This window comes from Micropterus salmoides, unplaced genomic scaffold (assembly GCF_014851395.1).
Source record: "Micropterus salmoides isolate LMB-PRFRI ecotype aquatic unplaced genomic scaffold, ASM1485139v1 Ms_hic_scaffold_11, whole genome shotgun sequence".
NCBI classification, from domain to species: Eukaryota; Metazoa; Chordata; class Actinopteri; order Centrarchiformes; family Centrarchidae; genus Micropterus; species Micropterus salmoides.
The window spans coordinates 2,346,747-2,366,186 of record NW_024040152.1 but is presented as its reverse complement, the minus strand read 5'-3'; the positions used below and the strand labels follow the sequence as shown (position 1 = coordinate 2,366,186).

At 39.5% G+C, this 19,440-nt stretch overlaps 1 protein-coding gene across 2 annotated transcripts in view; it reads left to right on the top strand.

The window, feature by feature from the left end:
* Window positions 1–16,416, top strand: part of nagpa (N-acetylglucosamine-1-phosphodiester alpha-N-acetylglucosaminidase) — a 43,367-nt gene extending 26,951 nt beyond the window's left edge. Inside the window, exons 6-12 of one of the 2 annotated variants that reach the window (XM_038710379.1) lie at window positions 1,361–1,489; window positions 1,686–1,891; window positions 3,467–3,514; window positions 5,625–5,753; window positions 5,887–6,018; window positions 9,577–9,658; window positions 12,563–16,416. In XM_038710379.1, coding sequence (XP_038566307.1) covers window positions 1,361–1,489; window positions 1,686–1,891; window positions 3,467–3,514; window positions 5,625–5,753; window positions 5,887–6,018; window positions 9,577–9,658; window positions 12,563–12,824 — 988 coding nt within the window. In that variant the 3' untranslated portion in view covers window positions 12,825–16,416. Of the gene's footprint in view, window positions 1–1,360; window positions 1,490–1,685; window positions 1,892–3,466; window positions 3,515–5,624; window positions 5,754–5,886; window positions 6,019–9,576; window positions 9,659–10,500; window positions 11,064–12,562 lie in introns of those variants that run through there. The other variant, XM_038710380.1, reaches the window with a different exon arrangement.
* Window positions 16,417–19,440: the final 3,024 nt, after the last annotated feature.

The window sequence follows — 19,440 nt, the reverse complement described above, 5'->3', positions numbered from 1 at the left end:
TTGATAAAGGGGACAGTCTGTTTAGATCTAGCTTCCAAACAGTAACATGGATGACTAAGTGATCAACTATGTGGTCAGTTATATCATCGTCAGACTATCAGGAAATAAATGTTTGCTTTACAAGGGAACCTATATGCTTTCGATTAGACATTCTCAATTCAGTGCAATGAATAATACATTTAATAACACGTAACGTTAGCCCATAAAAGTGTTCTTATAATCCGTGTGCTAGCTTGCTCTGCAAAAACCTCGTTGATAAAACAATACTAAAACGAGTACACAGTCGTCCACATGTTATAATTTTCGTTTACTTTTGTGAAGTCCGCCTTAACGTTGAATGCACGCGTGCTCCTGCGTCATGGCGAACACTTTCTATCAGGGATGACTAACGTCCAAAGGGATCCGACTAGTTGAGAGACATATGTTCCGCCTCTTGCATCAGAGCCATATTGTCGCAAGTTAGATATATTACTATAATTATTGTTGGCTCCCCCCAAAAACCGCCATAGCATTAGTATGTTGGCAATTTTACATTCTTATATTAGCATGTTAGCAAAGTACAGATGAGGCTGACAGGAATTCGGCCATCAGCTGAAGAGGTGTCTTGTCATGAGCTGTAGTGTTGGTTGCTCTCCATGAAAAGTCACGGGATCAGTTTAGTCAATAGTTTCATCCCCAGGGGACCATGAATGTCTTTCTTGGCAACATTGCTATCCCTAATACTATGCTGCTAGTAGGGATGCACCGAATGTTCTGACACCAAAATTACTTGTTTTACCGAAAACAGCACAAAAAGCACTTTCAGTGTTTGGCCTAATAAGTCAAAAGACCGAATTAAATTTTACCAAACAATTACGTTGACATGTCGGCAGTGTGGACGCATTTTAAAGTGTCAGAGAAAGACGTTTTCAGACTTTGTTCTGCTGAATTGTCTTCTAGGACATCCACTCTATCTGTGGCAAGAGAAGGCGATTAAGCTAGCCGCACCTAAATTTGGAGTGCACACGTATTTGCACCTTTATGGTAATTACCCTGAAACGGCCTAGAGCGAGCTGACAGGCAGGTTAGAGACTTTATCCTGTCAGTTTGTCTCTTTACAAAGACAAGTGTTGCAGTATGAGAGTCCTACCTGAAGAGAGGCTGTGAAGTCTTCATGTTACGCCATACGAGAACCACACGCAATATAAATGTTATAAATGTGAATGTACTTCTTCTGTGTTCGGGCAAATTTTTTCATTAAATTCGGTTTTGGCTTCGGGCCAAGAATTTTCATTTCGGTGCATTTTTTGTAAAAATACAAAACGCTTTTATGGTCACTTAATTTGTACCTCTCTTTTTGTTATTGTGTGTCTCTGTACAGTATGAACCTTCGGGAGGTGGCTGAGTTTCTGAAGTCCTACGGAGTCGTCAATGCCATCAATCTGGATGGAGGCGGGTCTTCCACCTTCGTGATTGATGGCTCATTGGCCAGCTACCCCTCGGATCACTGGTGAGCCAATTAATCATTCAAACATAAAGAATAAAGTCTTTACTTCACTTTGTTCTTTACGTAAGGCCTGCTAATTCTCCATGAAATTTTACAGTGACAGGCTAATTCATCTTTTGAGCTTTAGTGCTCTGGATCTGTCGTCTGTTACAATGTGACCTGTTACTTTTTGTCCTCATCATTCATCCTCCCCTCACAGTCAAGCAGACAGCAGGTGGCGCTGTGGCCGCCGTGTCTCCACCGTCCTGTGTGTTCACCTGCGGCGCTGCCAGCCGGCAAACTGCAGCGGACACGGAGACTGCGTGGACGGACGCTGTCAGTGTCAGGAGGGCTGGCAGGGCGCCGCCTGTGACTCTCTGGTGTGCCAGCCGCCAACCTGCGGCCCACACGGTGTCTGCACTGCCAGTAAGTGTGGAGGTGGAGCTCCGCTGCAGCAGGTGGTGGAGAACAAGTGGTTGGACTACAAACAGGATTATTTTTATTTTATGGGTTTGTGTGTGTGTTATATAACCAGGATGATCTCTGGAGGTATTGTATTACATTATATCTAGAGGTGTTTTTAATATTTACCGCACTGATATAAATGGGGTGGACAAAATATAAGAAACACCTCTCAGTATAACTTGTAATAATTCAACGGCAACACAGCATGCAGCCTCTAAAATTACCATAAGTGGATCAACACTTTTCTGCAGCACAAACTGAAGGAGGATTTTTTTCAAGGCAGCTGTATTAAACTGTATTACTTTAAGCTAGGTCTACCTCATAAAACACCAACCAAGTGTAAATCTCAGAGTAGCTTAGATAAAGTCATAGTTGAAAATGAAAGCATAGTAACAAGAACAATCATAGACACCATTACACTAAAGGAATATTAGTAATGAAAGGAATAAGAAGAGGAAAATATACTAAAATACACGATTTAAAACAGCTGCATGTGTCTCTTCCATTATGCAACTCAAGATTTACTTTCATTTTTATATACCAGAGATTTGCCATGCCCTTCTGTCATGTGTGATCTATTTATGTATTATGTTGGATATATATTTCCTGAAGGTAGCATGCTAACGCACTAGCCTCAGCCCTTCCTGTGTTGTAATACCACTTAGAGGTTATCAGGAGAGGATCGTAGCATTAGTCCTGACACGCTCCTTTCTCGCCTTTAATCATAGATCATCACACCAAATTCCATTCACAAATCTCTTAATTTAAAGTTCCTTTGCTTCCTGTCCTGTTCAGAGCCACTGTAAATCATCCCAATACTTTATTCAGTGACATTAGCATCAGTTAGTTAGCGAATATTCTTATGATACTACTGTTTGTCTGGAGAATGAATTTGACAGGTAGTCAAAGTCTTGCAATTCTTCCACACCTTTAAGCATATTTTGATGCTAACACTTTTGTAATTCAATTTGTTTGATTGCATGACATTTGCTTGTAATCAAGCGGGAAGCTTCCGGTGTTCTGACGATATATGCTGCCTTGTCGAAAAATGCTACCGTAGCGCAAATCGATAGCAGAATCTATCAGTTGCTCTGCCCTATCGAAAAATTATACCTTGTGTTCCCTTTTCCAATCCCATAAAGTTATAACTCTCACAGTAGGCTATTATTGACAAAATTATCAGCCCTGTTAAAATTACACTTAACGTGATTTACAGATGCACCTAGCTAAGCAAGCTAGCTAGCTCCGCACACGGCCGTTAGCTCCACCATCTCGTCCAAATATGGTCACGTCCGATGTCGCTGGTTGCAAAAAATGAACATGGCAGCGCCCTATTGGCCAAACTCGAGGCTTCAAAACGGCAGTCCACAAACCAGCGGGTGACGTCACAGTGACTACGTCAATTTCTTATATACAGAATATTTCTACACTGTGGTATTGCTACTATTACTTTAGTAAAGGATCTGAGTACTTCTTCTATCGCTGGTTGTGGACTCACGGTTTCATGTTTATATGTCTGTCTTTTCTGTGCTGCAGATGGCTGCGTCTGTGATGCTGGCTGGAGAGGAAAGAACTGCAGCCAAGGTAATCAGGAGCCTAATCTGTTCCCAAACACACACATACACACATCTATAAAGCTTAATCATATTGTCATTTATATTTTTAATATTTAGGAGGGTAACCAAATGAGGCCCAGGAGAAAGAGCAGCCAAGAAATCCAATCTAATCCATTTTATTTATATAGCACATTTAAAAAACAAAGGTTTACAAAGTGCTGAACAAGAAATAAAACATAAAAACTCACTTAAGATGGGATTTGAAACATTTGAGGGTCAGAGCCAATTTGACCTGTAGAGGTAGCTCATTCCACAGTTTAGGGGCTGCTGCTGAAAAAGCACGGTCGCCCCTGGTTTGTAACCAGGTTTTTGGAACAACCACCAACCAAGTTGGTCAGTAGACCTAAGTGACCGTGGGGGGGTGTAGACTTGTAAGAGGTCAGAGATGTTGTGAGGTGTCAACCCATTCAGTGACTTAAAAACAAACAGTAAGATCTGAAAATGTATTCTAAAATGGACCGGGAGCCAGTGAAGCGAGGCCAGCATGGAGCTTGTCCAAGGAGGGAGAGAGAGCTCAAGAACAAAAGAAAGAGAATCCAGCATTTGAATGTAAATGTAAATGCTCCGTACTTGTATAGCGCCTTTCTAGTCTTTTCGACCACTCAAAGCGCTTTTACACTACATCTGCATTCACCAGTCACACACATTCATACACTGAGCCTAAGTGCTCAAACGGAAACTAACATTCACACTCATTCATACACTGGCGGAATAGCCACCAGGGGCAAATCGGGGTTCAGTATCTTGCCCAAGGACACTTCAACACGCAACCAGGGGGAGCCAGGGATCGAACCGCCGACCTTCCGGCATAGTTTTTACACACAGTACGTGTACACTGGAAAAGTCAGCCGTATTAACAAGAAGAATCTATGTGATTATGTGTACAATGCAAACCAGGTGTTTAATTCTGCTTTGCTCTATTTACTACCTTTGCATTTGTGTCTTCTCATACCATTAAAACAATCTTTAGCCAAGCTAGCAGCAGTGGGTTTGCAGTCGGTCCACCATTTTGGACTAAATATCTCGACAACGCTTTGATGGATTAGGACGTTTTGCGCAGACTTTCCTGGTCCCCAGTGGATGAATCCTACTGATGATTTTGAGTGAAATATCTCAACAACTATTGAATGGATTGCCATGAAATGAAGACATTCATGTTCCCCCTATTAGGATAAACTGTAATTAATTTTGTGAACCACTGACATTTGATCAAGAGCCATCATCATGTCAAAATTTCAAATTGTCCAACACTGTGGTTTATGACCAAGCACCTGCAGAACTAATGACATACCCATCAGCCTCAGCTGTACAATGTGTTTACTGCTAATTAGCACATGTTGAGCACGATAACACACTAAACTAATATGGTGAACATGGTAAACATTATACCTGCTAAAGATTAGCGCGTTAGCGTTGTTATTGTGAGCATGTTAGTTGCTGATATTCAATCAACTTTAATAATCTCACATGGGGCAATTAGTTAAGAGCAGCATGTTTGCAACAGTACACAACACAAATCACACACATTATTCAGAACAAACAAGGAGCCAGTATGTGCACATTTTAAAAACCCCAAAGAACCCTAAAGGGAATTTAAAAGTTTGATCGCTGAAGGGATAAAAGATTTGGAGTAGTGGTTCGTCTTACACACAGGAAGTGCATAATGACGCCCAGAAGGCAACAGAGAGAATTCACCTGCCACAGCGTGTCCCGGAGAGGCTTGGATACTTGCTGCCTTCCGGACTATTTGTTGGTTGCAGAAGACATTAAGGTCTCTCTGTTTCACACCGATGATTTTAGAACACATTTTTACAATGTTGTTCAGGATGTTCTTGTCTTTACCTGTCAGATTGTGAAACCAACAGATAAAAGAAAAATACTCAATAAAAGACTGATAGAATCTACACAGGATGACCGGCCTGACAGAGAAGGAGTTTAGTTTGCGGAGAGGATAAATTCTCTGTTGCCCCCGCTTTACAATATTAAATTATTAGCGTTCAGCTACAGGCTCACAGAGCTGCTTGCATGGCTGTTGACGCTTGTTGTTTAAACTTTGCTCTCTTTTTTTCTATATAAAGAATGCCTCCCAGGTTTCTATGGTGATGGCTGCAATCAGACCTGCACCTGTGTCAATGGCGGTTCCTGCGACCCTGTCCACGGACACTGCATTTGCCCCTCGGGTTTCCACGGCAAGACCTGTGAACAAGGTAGAACTACGTGACCAGAAGAAGAGCTTTCCCATTGAATCATTTAATAATTCATCCTCTGAACTGTAAAGATTTCCATTTTGGTTTCACTCTATTATAAAAAATGTTGGTTCACTTCCTCTCTCTGTGTCAGTGTGTCCTCTGGGTTTCTTTGGTCCGTCCTGCGCTCAGGAGTGTCACTGTGACAACCTGTGTCCATGTGACCCGCAGACTGGAAGCTGTAACGCCACACTGCAAAGAGAGAACAACTACACCTTACACAGAGGTACACACACACGCATACATGGAGTAACATGATGGTTGATACTTCAGTCTTCATTCATTTGTCCAGCGAATTAGCGATTATCTGTGGGGTCTTTCAGCTGATGGAAAATTCTGTTTTTGATTATCTCATCCTGACTCTTATTATGACACAGAGAGAGAGAGAGAGAGAGAGTGTGTGTGTGTGTGTGTGTGTGTGTGTGTGTGTGTGTGTGTGTGTGTGTGTGTGTGTGTGTGTGTGTGAAAAAATGAACAGACTCCTAATAAGCTTTTTTTTAATGGCGCTGGTTAAATGTACACAGAGCAGAGGATACAAGTCGCCTCTATCCTGATTGACAGGTCTCTGTGATAGCAACTTGTCAATCATAAAGTAGCCCTGCCCTAAAGCCTCCCCTGCTTTCTGGTCTATGTTTCTCTAAATGGGACCATAATTTACTAAATGAACATCATGCTGTGTTGAAGAAGACTTGAAACTAACGACTGAGACCATAAACTCATTAGGAAAGTGTTTACTGAGGGAATAAATCAGTTGAGAAGTAGCCTCATTTTCTCAGATACTATACAATCACACTTCTTTGTGCAGCCAGTGGAGTCCCTTCCGCATTGGCTTCACTTTTCAGACGCGGTTGCCGCTTGGATGTGATCGTTACCGGTTTTATAATCTCCTCATGTGCTGCCGGTTTTTCAGTCAACTTCCGAAGTGTTTTTTGAGTCATTTTATTTTTCAGTATTCATCTGGATTGAGGTAGCAAACATTCATAGTCACAGTTAAAGAATTAACTTCCACTTGCACAAGCAGTCAATATTGACTAGCAGCTATGTACAGCGTGCTAACCTTGACAGCCCAGCTCAGAGTGTGCGCGGAGAAGAGGGGCTAATCATCTGAGACTAGGGCAAGGAGGGGCGGAGTGAATTGATGTGCTACGTGCCTCTTTACAAAGAAATAAAATATTACCCATTTTAAATAGTAAAAAAGAAAATCAATATTTTGATATTGTGGCGTATATAAATCAATATATGGGAAACACTGCTCCAGTTGTTTACTTAATGCACTTGTTGATTAGTGTACGCTCTGTACTCTGATCAATTTGATGAGGTAGGTGGTGATAAGCACACGTGGAGATTCTCCCCAAATGTATCTCCCCCGCTTTGTAATGTACTTAATATGAGAGAAAAAACTCTTTACAATGGAGACACTGGCCATGTGTGACACTAAATGAGCTTCAGTCTCTGTCTATATCAGCGTCAGTGTGTGTGTGTGTGTGTGTGTGTGTGTGTGTGTGTGTCTTTTGAAAAAAGGCACAGAGTGTGTTTATCACTATTTACCAAATCTTTTCTAATTTGCATAGAGCAGAAGCAACAACAGTTCCTTCTTTGTTGCTGTCTGTCCAAACAGAGCAGAACTGTAATGACTGAACAGGGAGGACTGGAAATGTTATTCATCTGCAGACCAGCTCCCAAAAACTCCACGCTTAGTAAATCTCATACTGTCCATCACTTTCTGTTCTGTGTTTGTGAAACACAGAGCAGAAAGTGATGCACACAGTGGTGTCAATTAGAGCAGTTCTCCCCAACAAAACAAATCTTATATCAACTGCCTTTTCTGATTTAACTTCTAGGATCTAGATTGTAGTGAACATCTAACTGGACCTCCTCAGCACAGAGTCTGATAGGTGTTGATATGTTTAAAGTTCATAGCTTCACATTTTGTCAAGTTCAAAAGTATCTGCCAGCACTTTAAAGCTCACTGATCACCTTCAAACTCTCTCTCACTCAAATCATTTTGTTAAAAGGACTTTTTCGTATGGTCAGCGTACTTCTTTTGTTTCTAAAATTTAGTATTTCATACCCTCAAATTAATGTGGCTTGAATTGGATTTACCTCCTCATTTTGTTTTGACTGAGATACAGAGATCTGTTGCGTAAAGCTCATCATATATAATATCTTGCACAGGTATTATTTAATGATTTATATTAGAAAGGCTGTAAGGCAAGTTTATTTGTATAGCACATTTCAACATAAAGGCAATTCAAAGTTCTTTACATAAAAAAGCAACATAATGTAATATAAAAGGACATTTAAATACAATTTTAAAAAGCGTTAAATAGAAAATACAAGATAAAACAGGAGGTATGTGCAATGTCAGATATTAATCAAAAGCCTCAAATTTTATTTAACAAAAGGTAGCTGCATAATGAAAAGGCCTGGCCTGAGATTTATCCCCAAAGGGAAATTCCTTGTTCCTGTTATCCTTGATATATTCTTCAGGTAGTAGTAAGCTGACTTTGCATTTGTTTTAATGTGGCTGTTAAAAGGAAATTAAACGGATTGAAGCTGAACGCTGACTTTTATTTGTTCTTCCTTGGTTCCAAAAACAACTACTTCAGTTTTATCTTTGTTTAATGGAAGAAAATTCTGTAACATCCAATCGTTGATTTCTTCAATGCACTTACTCAGCAATTGTATGGGATTATAGTCTGAAGATATGGTTGTGTAAATGTGTGTGTCGTCTGCATAATTATGGTGGAGACGGTGGAAGCATGTATATTTTAAACAGAATGGAGCCTTGGGGAACTCCACAGTTCATTTTTGTCAGCTCAGATATGTAATTACCTATAGACACAAAGTAGTCCCTGTCCTTTATGTAGGATTTTAGTACTGCGCCAGAAAGTCCCACCCAGTTTTCCAGTCAGTCTAGTAATGTGTTGTGGTCAATTGTCCTTAACTAGAGCAGTCTCAGAGCTGAGGTGTGGTTGAAATCCTGACTGGAAGACGTCAAAACAGTTGCAGTCCCAAGATTGTTTAAAATCAGCTATGTCAATAATGTTCACAGCAAGGTTTGATATGGGCGTATAATTGCTCATTAGTGTTGTGTCCAGATTGTTCTTTTTGAAAAGTGGCTTGATGACAGCAGTTTTACGGGCCTGTGGGAAGAAACCTGAGAGAAGAGACATGTTGACAAATTGTAGAAGATTATAAGCAGAAAAGTACTTTCCTGCGATCAGCTTGGGAATACCTTTTAGCGAAAAAAATCAACCTTTACATTGACAAAGGTGTGTAATTCAGGGCACAATTCAAACGGGATAAAAAAAATTGCTCTCTCTCGCTGTTGACTACCGTATTCTTATAATAAGGTCCCATGGTGCGGATGCAGAGGGAAGGGGCTTAGGTTCTCTATGGCGACTGAAACTGGGCGGATCACGTTGGAGTTGGAGCTTATCGATGTTAAATATTAGTTACTTTTAGTGAAATTTCTAAAACGCAAATGGGAGAAGGCCTTCGGACGAGGTATGTACCAAAGTCCTTATAGGCATGTCATGTTGTATGACCTTTGTATCGGTTGATGCAGAAGAAGAAGGACAAGCCGGAAATGTGAAGGAGGAAACACTACCTAACCAACCAATCACAATTCTTGCGGTGTGTGTCGGCGCAGAAGTGAAAATTGGCCATAAGAGAAAAATTAACACTTAGGATTAAACTCTTACTAACAGTCAGTGACTTGGCAGCCTGAATTGGTGTCTTCTGTTTTCTTACTCAGCTCTTCCTCCTCTTCTCTCCACAGCTGGACACTGTCTAGCCAAACAGATGTTTACATCTTGGAGAAAGGATGAAGAAGCTCACAGAGAGCAGCCTCGTCTAACAGAGTAAGTGTCAAATGCCTCCACCAACTCTGACCTTTTTCACCTCAGATGTCCCATCTTTCATGTCTGTCCAATAGAACGTCACAGTTTATTCCTGATCTTTTGGTATAGAGCTAGAAAAGGAAAACTGTTTATTTCTTGTATCTTTAGTAACTTCTGTATATACAGTATTCCAAATTTGGCAGATTTTAAGACTCTCCCTCAGATGTAGAAAATGTGTTGTGAGTGAGGTGAGGTGAGGTCAGTTTGTTTCCTCTTCCACTCTCCAAAATACACATTGTTAGGATCGTCTGATTTCTGTCCGTGTGGCTTAAAGGTTAGATCCACTGATTCATTATAAAAAATAAAATATGTCAAATACTTTCAAGCTACATTTCACAGGTGAGGTGAGGTATTTTAACAAGGAATAATCAGCTTCCTTTTCTTAAAAGAGCACTGCATCGCTCTGAATAATGGAGTCCAGTTAAAAACAGGACACAAGGCAGCCCAGACCTGCATTTGGCTTCTTGTCTCAGACTCTCCTTTCCATGTAAACAAGGGCGTCAGGACAGGACGCATTCATCAGCCTCCTTACCTTTCACATGCAAGTGAGGAATTGTTAGTTGTTGCTATGGTTTCTGGAGAGCACTTTGTGAACGGATACTTTGGTCACAGATGGAGGAGAAGACATCATCTGTTTTAACCCTCATTTGACCAACTAGTTGTTGGCAGTCTTACTGCTGAGACAACACAGGTTTACAGACATATTCATTCTCACTTTTGGGAATGTTGGGTTTTGTTTCAATTTTATTGATTCTGATTCTACTTATGGAATCTCTGTTCTGGTTCCAACCCCTTCACCACAGGTCTTGTCAGCGCTCTGTGACCTTCATCCTCTTCCTCCTCGCTCATCTCCCCCTTCATGGCTAAAGTGAAAGGAGTCTCTGTCCTAGAGGGGTGTCTCTGGGGACTCGTCTCTAAGAGAAATATCTATTGAATCATTTGTAGCCATCACTGGTTTCCCTTCAGTATAAAAGGTGTTTTGTACCTGAGACGTTGCTACTGTTAGCGTTAGCTGGATCTGTGGCGTCATTGGAGCTGGGAGACATTGAAATACGCAAATTGGGGGAATCAATAAGCAGAATCCAAACGCACGTGTCTTGAATCTGAATCAGAATCCATCTTGGTAACGCTACAGCATCTACAGTATCTGAAGTATCTCATGTCACATGTCCACCAGAAGTGTCTCAGATGAGGTTGTTAGAGTGGTTTTGACGACATTTAAACAGGATTAAGTTTAATTCACGTTTTCGGTTCAGTTCAGGTTGCATATAACATGTTTAGTCACTTTATTTGACTTCATTATATGCATGTGCTACAGCTTGTATCTGTATTTTCTTAATAATAATTAATGTTAGCAACAGGAAAACTGTCTTTCTCTCTCTTTTCTTCTGTTTCTCCTTACAGACTAAAGGAAAACTAGGTATGCTGGTTATGTGCGAAGACAAAGTCAGTATTCACTAAATGTACATTTTATGTCAATCGTCAATGAAATTGAGAATTCAGCTTAAGATCTACAAAACTCTCATTTGTAGTTAGAGCCCAACGGATATGGGATTTTTGAGACTGATACCGATTTTGATATTTGAGGAATTTAAGATCGGGCAATATTCCTTTTTTTTCTCATCTTTTTCAGAAACACACAGCTTATAAAGATTATACGTTTGTTAAGTGATTGCTGTGTTTTGTGGTGAATTAGTTGTTCCGAACTGTGTTACAAACAGGGGAGCTGCGGAGCGCCCTCTAGTGGACAAACTATACAACAACTACACTCAGAACATGATTGAAGGATCCATGTTCTGTCTCTCGTTTGTTACGTCTAGTAACAATAGACCCGACATGTATCATGATTATTTAATCATTTAGCTGAAACTTTTATTCAAAGCAACTTTCAATTGCACTATATGTCTGGAGCAAACGGGGGTTGAGTGTCTTGCTCAGGGATACCATCAAACCCACGTCTCCCACATCAAAGGCATGTGTCTTATCCACTGCCCATTGCCACCCCCCATATAAAGATAGAGGAGAACCATAAGTGAGACATTGCCGGTTAGAAGTAATTGTCATGATTTGTTGACAGTCAGTGTGTTTACATGCACGTATGTAACCAGGGTGACCAGAGAAGAAGAGCACCCAGCTAGATTTCTCCTGGAGCTTTCCTGCATGTGTACAAGTTCATGACAATGACTTAAGGGAAATATTTCTGTGTCAGCAGAGCAGTGGGATTATGCGTTCTTCATATTTAAAATAATTTCATCCAAAGTCTGACTAAAACTGACACGAAGGAGCTTTTATGAATCTCAAAAAGTCTGTTGAACATTTGACCTTTATTAAATTCACTCGGTTAAAGACAAGTCAGTCGACCTCTGTCAGCATGCTCAATCTACAAAATAATCAGTTGTACTGATTTGTATCCACTTCATATGCGTACTATATGATAGCTTTTGTATGTTCAAAATAAATCATATTTTCAAAAAATAAATAGATAAGTTGATCAAGAGAAATTTTATATATGGTTTCAGTTATTTTTCCATCAACATTTAATGGTTCTAGATTCTCCAACATGACAATTTGATGCTTTTTTTTGTTGTTATAAATGATGGTAAATAAAATATCTTAAAGTTTTAGACCATCCTTCAGATAAAACAAGTCATTTGAAGATGTCACTAAAGGAAATTATACTCACTACATTCTGGCATTTATAAAGAAAATATTAGTTTAATAAAAGTCAGAATGTAGTGAAATATATTCATTAATTAAGAAATTAATTGATTATGAAAATGATGACATCAGGCTCTGCGCTTTAGGAGACATCCTCCATGTTTTTAGTTTTATTAACTCAATCTAACGCTTTCCGTCTCTCCTCAGGCGTACATGGCTGACGATCACCATCACTCTGGCCTCTCTGCTGTCAGCCAGCCTGTTGGTCCACCTCATGCAGGCGTGTCGCGGCTCCGTGGCGGCTCACTTCCCCGAGCGCCGAGACTACTCCTACGTCCCGCTGAACGACATCAACAGAGGCGTCGCTTCACGTGCAGGCGCCGGGAGACCCGGGAAAGGAGGTTTTGGATTAGAGGACTCGGACTCTGAGGATGAAATCTGGTCTCCATCACACTCGAGGAGGTCGTAGCCGTCAGGAAAACGATGAGTGGGGACGCGCTGTTATTGCACAAAGAGAAACTCAGTGTTCCTCTGCTTTAATTTAATCCTGTAATTGTGTCAAATGTTTATCGACAATCCTGCTGAAGTGAAAAGGTAGCTAAAGGACGAAGCACAAATGTTTTGTTACATCCTTTTTTACTCTGCTGATGTCTGACTGCCCAGACGTTTCTAGCAGCTGGTCAGATGTTCTTTTACGTTTACAACTCAGACCTTTTGGAAAAACAAAAGAGGTCAAAGCTTTATTTTGTTTTTTATTTGGAATGTGGACGTCTCAACTTTGACCTCTGACCTGGGGCCTGTATCATAAAGCGAAGTCAGTGTTTTATCCATCTACCTTTTGAGCTTAACTCCGGTTTTCCTGCATCATGAAGCTTGTTCACTTTTAAAAAGTGGATCATAATGGTAACCCAAAGCTTCATTGCAAACCTACTCCAGGATGGGTTAACTTCAGCCATAGCCCGACCGCTGACCAATCAGATCACTGGAAGAAATGTATCATCATCCTACAGGATTCTGACATGGACGTAGCTGGCAAGTTTACAAGAAGTGACAAAGAGCAATAGAGATTATGTTTATTATATCAATAGTATTAATTTAACCATTTTATTAAAGGTCGCACATCAACTCTGAGTTTAAAGCATTATCACACTAGCAGTCTGAATAATGGAAATTATAGCTGAATATTATGCCTTGTTTTTTCATAGATATGTTAACTATATATAGTTGGTTTATCATGTAACAAAAAGCACCAAAATGTCTCAAAACTCACTTAAATCTATGTTTAAAAGCCAACCACTATTTAAAGAGACCTATATTATAATTCCCACCCTTACCTTTTTAATTTGTTTGTTATTCCTACTGTTTCTACAGCTGTGTGCCACTGACATCGCTCAAGGTCAATTGCTGCCGCATTCACCTCCTTGCAGGTATCATAGTTTCATCTCATGTCATATAGAAAGCATAACTCCCTCCCCTTCTGATGGCCCACCATTGGACCTAATTTTGGAAAAAATACGGACGGTTGTCAACTGCGAGAAACAACTAAGTTTTTTGATCCCGTTTGAATTGTGCCCTGAATTACACAGATGATGTTTGTCAGTTTAAAAGATAATTTAAGAAAAGAAAGTCAAAGTTTGTCGTAAAACTGTCAAAGTATAAGATGAAAAAGAAAATCCCTAATTACCAAGACCACAAACCCAAAAGTCAGGTATGTGACATCATAACTATTTCTCTCAATGACTGAAGCTAACGTTACTGAAGGTAACATGAAAGAGTTTCCATGTGTAGATAATGTGATGGAAAGGACCAGGAGTGGTTGGATTAAACACTTCAGTCAATCATTAAGGCTGTAACTAACGATTATTTTCATTACTGATTAATCTGTCCATCATTTCCGCGATTAATTGATTAGATGTTTGGTCTAAAAAAAAGTAAATTCTAAAGCCCAAGAAGACGTCCTCAAATATCTTATTTTGTCCACAACCCAAAGATATTCAGTTTACTGTCATACAGAAGTAAAGAAACCAGAAGATACTCACATTTTAAAAGCAAAATCAGAGAATTTGGAGTTTTTAAAAAATGACTCGATTAATCGGTTATCAAAATAGTTGGTGATTAAATATAATACTTGACAAGTAATCGATTATTCAACCTATTGTTGCAGCTCTAGGTGTGATACATCTGTGTGTGGAAGATAGCTAAGCTACCTAGCTAGTAGTAACCATTAGTAACCAAGTGATAAACATTAGCTTAACATTACAGTGCTAATATGTTGATGACGTATGCTCTTTTTATATACAGTCTATGCGTATACTGTGCCAGACGAGAGATGTAGTTCATTGAACAGTTTCACAAAAAACTAAATGTTACTTTATTGCTTTACGAGAAACTGATACTTTCTGGACAATGTGTTTAATTCAGGGCACAATTTAAACCTTAACGTACATATTTTTTTTCTGAAATAAGGTCCCATGAGCTTGAAGCGGAAGCGACAAACTTAGGCTCTCAATTGAGTGCATCTACACGCTCGTCGCAGTATTAGATACCAGCTTCATGATAGCGGTTATCCAGGATCTCCAGTGTTGAGCTCAGTGACGCCGGGCTAAGTTGGACTTTTTGATATAGGCTTCTGGTGGGACGAGCTATTTAACTTGCTGCAATGTGAACAGATGAAATTTTAATCGTGGAAGGTCAAAACAAATGATTTGAGTTTGTTTCTTTTTGTTTTTTTATCAGATAATTTCTTATCAACATAAGGGCACATTTTGTCATAATGCACTGAGCGCCATGTCTGAATGGAAATGTAGAGGTTAATGTGCATATTATTAGATAGAAATATTTAAAAAAGCACAAACACAGTAGTCAAGATGCCATGAATATTTGATGAGTGTAAACTTCTCTGTGCCATCTTTGTATATCATCAACATTTCTTAGTTTTCACTGAAAAAACTTGTAAAACGTCTTTTGTAAATGTCACCAAACTCCTGATATGTAAACAACAGGTTATTTTTACCTGTTATAAACATATAGATAAATGTATCAGTATTCATTTTTGAAAACTTTGCATTCACCAGTGTCTTAGCTCACAAACTTCCCTCATAGAAACAGATGATCTTTTCTTTTCCCCACACACACTCACACACACACTCACACACACACACACACACACACACACACACACACACTTAAAACCACTGCATAAAGACAGTTGGCATACATGCAATAAACGTGCTGATGGTAATATGGTCATTAGCTTTAGAGGCATCCCGCTGTTAACTGAAGTGTTGAATGTGTGGAAACTTTGACCTGCAGGTGGTGCTAGATGAAAAATTAGAGGGTCACCAAAGTAGTCCTTACTATTCGTCCTCAAGAACAGGAACGTGTCAAGCAGATTCTTTCCAATAGTGGTCGAGATATTTCACACACGACCAAAAAATTATCTCTGTTAAGTTCATTCTTCAACTGCCACTGAGCGTCGGACACAACATGCAAAGTACTGGATAATTTTGAGGTCTTGCAACAGATTCTCACTCCCAACGTCACATATGGACGCTTTGTCAAGACCCCTTGGCGTCGCTTTTTAACGCCCTCGGTACCACTTTTGTTTTCTGTGATCGAGTTACCAACAATAAATAAGCAACGCCCCGGTTAGACTTTCAAAATAAAACTATTGGTTAGGTTTAGGAGAAGGTCATGGTTTGGGTTAAAATAAGTACGTAAGTAATGTAACTTAAGTAACTTCACTAAAAACAATGTTAACTTTTCACACAGGAAACGAACACCAGTCACCTGGGGGAAAGTCCGGTTTCTGACATAAAAGGTCTTTTTTTTGCGTTGGACAATAATACTAAAAGGTGCCATGTGCGTTGGTACCAGACGTCGAAGGAAATGACAAAGCTTAAGTATTTGACGCCTTGAGAATGAGAACAAGCTGGGATATGATGTTGATGGTGTTTTTATTGTATATTAAAGGTTTCAGGGGTCATTTTTATGTATTTTTTTAACTGTTAAAACATTCGGTTGTCAGTGGGAGAGGAAAATAAACATTATTTTCTGCTTGACTGAGTCATTCTATCTTTTCTTCCACCCTGTTGTTACTGTGTGAAAGCCTTTTCTTGTTTCACAGTCATTTTTGTGCAGAGTCATCGAGTCTGCTCTGACATCCAGGGCAGCCTGGGCTGACGTTCAGCGTGCAGGTCACTGCACCTTTATAAGGGCATCTCTGTCCAGTGGAGCGTTTGCTTGACCTCTGACCTCCACCAACACGCTCCTCGCTCTGATGAGTTAAAGTCCCGATCCCAGTCTCCACCTCAAAGAACTCTGAAGCTTTGCAGACTTTGTTGACGTCACCTGGTAAGTGCTTGAGTGCAAGAGCCTAAAATGGTATAATAGCATGACATATCACATTACCTTGTACATGTTAAGTGCAATTATTTTTTTACGTGTTTTACCTTGTTCACAGCCTAGGCCTTTAAGTTGCCGACTGCCTGATGTTTGGCTGTCTGAATGGGTAGGTTTGAGTTTATTAACATTGTTCCACTGTATGGTATCTGTGAAAGCTTCAGGAAGTCCACTACCATTTTTTTAAGGAGTAGTTTGTCATTTTGGGAATACACTTTAGTACATGAGAAGATCAATACCGCTTTCATGTCTGTACAGAAATATGAAGCTACAACCAACAGCTGGTCAGTTTAGCTTAGCATAAAGACGGGAAAGACTGTGACCTACCAGCACCTTTAAACCTCCCTGATTAACATGTTTTATATGTTGAAGTTGTAAAATAAATGTAAAGCTAAGTTACATGCCTGCTGATGAAAATTTGGCTTTTAGCTAAATCTGACACATTTACATTTCATTTAGCTGACGCTTTTGTCCAAAGCAACTTAAAATTGCTATACATGTCAGAGGTCACACGCCTCTGGAGCAACTAGGGGTTTAGTGTCTTGCTCACAATGGTGGATGGGCCACAGTGGTTGATGCTAATTAATGTGTGTTGTCTAAAGATATGAAACAAGATATAACATGTTAATGAGTTTTAGAGATGCTGGTGGGGGGATTGTGGTACTTTTGGAGAAAGCCAGGCTAGCTGTTTTCACAATGACTTGTGCTCAGCTAAGCTAAGCTAACCTTCCACTGGTCCTACCTTCATATTTAGACGAGAGTGTGGCATCGACCTTCTCATTTAACTCTCGCCAAGAAAGTGGATAAGTGTTCTCAAAATATTCCTTTAAATGAAGCTCACCTGCATGCCGACTAAAGTTGAACCCATAAAGAGATGTTAGCTTCACCAGGAGGAAGTTTTTAGCAGAATGTTTTGCCATAAACTCACAAATACAGAGAAAATGTACATTTTCAGCTTCCAGAAGAGAACAAAGATGTTGACGAGTTTTAAAACTTCCTGTGTGTATGTAGTATCTGGCACAGATACTACATACACACAGGAATGCAAATCTGACAGACATGTATGGAATGTAAAAGCACATGGTGTAAGTGTAAGTATTCGCCAGACTGGTTTTTAGCCAAATGAGCTGAAGGAATCTGAGCGTTGTTCCAGCAGATAAAGATTCAGGTCAACTGTTATTCTTTGATACACCGACAAAACCTTTCTGCATGAACCTACTCACACAAAAGGCTGTTATGAGTAACTCCAAAATATCAAAATAGCTTACAGCAGGCCTGATTGGTTGATCCAGTATTTTTTCGTTCAGAGCTTTAGTGTATATTTCAGCACAGTACTTCCTCCTTATACTGTTACCCTTATTTTCATTGTCTCGTCCATTTGCGTTGATAAATCCAAGTTCTTTCATGTTGCTTCCACAAAAGTTTGTTTAAACTGTCACTGTTGTGAAACTGATATCTTGTATATTTTCTTTACATTGTAGTTTGCCATTTGTGACACTGCTTCCCAGTGGAGGTAAGAGTATAAAAGACAGAAATACGCCCAATTTGTCCAAATGAATTACTTACAACCCCGAGAAGCATAATTCAAGATTTAAGTGTTTATTGATTTTAAAGAAGAAAAGGCTGCATGGCAACACATAGATGTTTAGTAGCTGCCTCTTTTTTTGTTGTCCATGTTTGGTTAGAAGTAAATTTTTTGAAATAAGGGTTTTCAGACAAAAACTTTGAACCTGGCTCAACTTTTGATGCAACAAAATCATCAGGCTTCACAGTGTGTTTACTAATCTAGTACCTGCAAGCGCATACTGCAGCAGATATGGAAGAAGTATTCAGATCCTTTACTTAAGGAAATGGTGAAATACCATGGTCTAGAAAAGCTATGCATTTACAATACAAAACTTCTTTGAAAAAGTCTTAAATTTAAAATGTTACTGAAGTAAAAGTAAAAAAATATTATCAGCAAAAGTACTCATTGTGCAGAAAGGCTCCTTTTAAAGTGTTTTTGAATATTTTAGTATTTGGTTTTAAACACCAATGAATGCTTGTAAAAGCGTGTGGAGCTGATTTTAGACATGTTGTATACTGCCGGGTAGATTAGTAGTATAGTACTGCATCTTCTCATATAAGCACATATGTTTTTTTTATGTAAAAAGGATCTAAAGCTGTGACAGAAAGTACATTATATTATACAGTATATTTCCCTCTGAAATGTAGTGGAGTAGAAGTATAAAGTGGGATAAAATTTAAAAACAATATAAGTAAAGTACCAGTATGTCGAAATTGTACTTAAGTACACTTTAAATGTACTTAGTTACTTTCCATCACTGAGTTGCAGGTAGAGTACATGTTGTAGCTGTTGTCCTCAGGAAGTTTCCTCCCTCTTGTTGCTTTTCTCACTTCCTCCTGTCTGGAAACATTTGAGCCAATCTCTCTCTGTTGAAATGTTTCTGATGTGGACAAAAACATTTCCACAAAGATTTATCCCTGTTATTATAGTTCAGTCAGCCACCCTCATCTTTTCCAGTGATTCACTCTGACAGAAGCTTAGAAAAGCATCTTGAGGTTTCAAGTCTTCTTCACTTGGGAGAGGTGACTCAGTTTTTTAACAAAACATTGCAGAGGTTCAGCTGCATGTATAAACACAGATCTGGCCCACGGCACCTGAAGCTGTCAGCCCTGGATTT